Below are 2,912 nucleotides of genomic sequence, written 5' to 3' on the forward strand. Positions count from 1 at the left end.
TTTGCTTATGGGTGAGAGCCGGCTGATTACTGCTTGGACTGTTTATGGCTGTGAATCTGACGGGGAATTGTGAAAAGAGAAAAGTTGAACTGTGACAGCGAGAAAGTGCCTTATAAGCGCTTTTAAAAGTCAACAGTTGCGGAGGAGGTTCCAGCGGAGAGATTGGGAGCGTATAAAAGCGAAACCTGAATTAAATACCATTCTCAAAGCTGGAGCTTTCCTGAAATGGCAGGAAAGAAAGAGGATTTATAGCACATGAACTGAAAGTGTTAACAGCGACCCAAAGGAGGATGGGGGAAAAAAGCCGGAGGGAGAAGAAAACAGAGGAAGCTCCTCCATGCTATCGGGAGTGTAAAAGAAACCAGCACGCAAAGAAGCGGTTCTGAAGGCGCTCTGAAGAAGCTTTTTAACAGAAATTCAAAGGAACATTACTAACATACTAACATAGATAATACTTGTAACCGGATTGAAAAAAGAAATTTGACTGCTCACAGAAGAAGCCTAAGAAGATTGATTGGACACTACTAACAGTTTAATTTACCAGTTAATATATCACTCAGCTTTCTCTTTCTCCCACTATATACCCTCCCTATTTTTCTATTTAAGCGAAACACCCCTCCTTTTTAGGAGAGTCAATAAAATCTTTATAAAAAAAAATAAAAGAAGTCTCTGGCCCCGGTCACACGGGCCGGATATCGCAGGGGGGAGGCGTGGCTAATTGCCCCGGCGCAGTTTGATCTGCGATTACGCGATCAGACACGCCGGCAGCACACCACAGGTCCTTCCCTTGGCGCCGGTGGGTAAACGAGGCTGGCGATCACACGACGATCATGCAGCGCGGCAAATAAGCGGCGCGATCACAGCAGCAATGGCTAGGCGCCGCTGCCGTGGCAAATGGGGTCATTTATTTTCTTTTAAGCTGAAGGACGGAGGAGTGGAACTTTTGGTTTCATGTTCAACGGCATGCGCGATTCTGCGCAGTAACGGAACTTTCGTTTTCCTCTTTGTGCGCATGCGCCGTTGGGTGCTTGTGCGCATCCTGTGGAGACTTGGGGGGGGGAACCTGTTTGCGACGGGACATGGGCGGGCGCCGGATGCCACGAACTACCACTGGAAACGCGATCAGATGCCAGCCCTTGCCCCGCGGTTTCCAGAAACTAGTACATTGGAGGTATAGTTTTTTACGCCGCATCTTCGGCGGGAAGCCTCAGGTTCGCCATGAGAGCTCTACGCTTCCCAGATGTTGCGGTGTGATCGTGCCCGGAAAATCCGCCTATCATCCGTCTCAGTAGCGTGGCTAATGCTCCGTGTGACCGCAGCCTCTGATGGTTTTCAGTCTGATTTGCCAGTTTTAATTCAAAGAACAGAACGTACAGTTATCTCATATACTATCGTATTTAAAGGTTGATAAAAAGGTAAAAGTAAAGCCTTTAATAGATTCTAGAGATATCTGGTGCTAAATGTGTTAAACAGAGAAATTCTTTTGGAATTTTTAGTCCAGATTCTCTAATCTGGTGCCAGTGAAAAATATCCTGTTATATCAGGGCAGTTGCGCCAAAAGGGGTGGGCATCCTTATGTGGCTAGCGACTGCCCTACCTGGGCAAAATGAAAGCAAAAGGAGTGTCAGGACCCTCAGCAACAATGGAAGCACACACTTGCAAGAAGGTTTTACTTTATTGAAGCTGGAGATGCATGGACAAGAACACTGTTAGGAATGAGGGGTGAACTATGCGCAAAACAGTTATAGTACATTCATATGAGAGTTACCCAATTACTATGGTTCCCACGCACGCCATTAGGCCTGGGAACTAACTGCTACCCAAAGCAAAACAGGTACGGGCTTCCCACGGCTCTGCCTGCCTAAAGCCAAAGCAATGATCTAAGCGACTCCTCCAGCGGCCTTGAGAGATACGCAGTGCAGTTTGCAGGAGAACCGCAATTAGCCATAGGGAAAGGTATGCGCATCTGTGCAGAGAAAGGTATGCGCATGTGCACAGGGAAAAGAAACATTTTGGCAGCTTGCTGACAAGGAATTGCCGAGCAAGTCCAGCCCTCCCCGGAGAAGTCATCTGCCCGAGATCCCTTTCAGCCCTCCTGTCCGGGGCCAGGCTATGGGATGGAACTGGGAATGGTGGCCCCAGTAGATGGCTCTTGTCTAAATGCAGATCAAGGCTATGCTTCTCTGCTGCTCTTGCTGGAAAGATGGGCACCCTCTGACACCGTGGGCCGGTGCCATCTGGTTGGTTGAGATGTGTGGAGGGAGCAGTAGGGACCAAGGGGCGTGCTTTGCATTGGTGTCAATCGTTCCTAATGGGGCAGGATTCAGCAGGGTGCTGGAGGGGGACAACTGTTCTACAGGACGGGGCACGGGGCTCCGAAGGCTCGGTTGTGTCCCCCATGCTCCGCGAGGCCCTTCGGAGAACGCATCCATGGCCTGGGAAGAGGGTGCCATTTATCTTCTGCTGATACCCAGCTCTGCATTCATCTGCCCAAACCGCCTAGCGAGGCAGTTGGGCGAGCAACTCACATGCGGTGCCGCGCCACCTTCGTTGCAAGTGCGCATGGGTCAGGGTGCACCGCCCAAGCAAGGAAACAAGCATGCGCCGAAGCCCATGGGAGAAAGGTCGTCTTGCCTGCGCACGCGTAGGGAGAAGTCCTGTTCGGGTAACAGAACTGTAGAAGTGCGCATGTGCTAGAGGAAGCCCGGGAAGAGCCATCCGCGCATGTGCATGCCGAAGCGGCTGAGACCGAGGGGGTCCTCCGGCGGCTGGGAGCGGCGCGCGCATGCGCATTAGGCGGGCTGGCGGTGGAGGGGAATTACAATGGAAGATGAGGAGGTCGCCGAGAGTTGGGAGGAGGCGGCCGACAGCGGGGTGAGCCGGAGGTTGAAACGTAGTTATCTGCAAGGTCT

At 51.4% G+C, this 2,912-nt stretch overlaps 1 protein-coding gene across 1 annotated transcript in view; it reads left to right on the top strand.

Moving 5' to 3' along the window:
* The first annotated feature begins 2,710 nt into the window (after positions 1-2,710).
* The window catches only part of SZRD1 (SUZ RNA binding domain containing 1), an 11,543-nt gene continuing 11,341 nt past the window's right edge, over positions 2,711-2,912 (top strand). The window contains exon 1 of the mRNA XM_015412634.1: positions 2,711-2,874. Within this exon, the coding sequence (XP_015268120.1) occupies positions 2,824-2,874 (51 nt within the window). The 5' untranslated portion in view covers positions 2,711-2,823. The remainder of the gene's footprint in view (positions 2,875-2,912) is intronic.

This window comes from Gekko japonicus, unplaced genomic scaffold (assembly GCF_001447785.1).
Source record: "Gekko japonicus isolate JY-2015 unplaced genomic scaffold, Gekko_japonicus_V1.1 scaffold131, whole genome shotgun sequence".
Taxonomy (NCBI): domain Eukaryota; kingdom Metazoa; phylum Chordata; class Lepidosauria; order Squamata; family Gekkonidae; genus Gekko; species Gekko japonicus.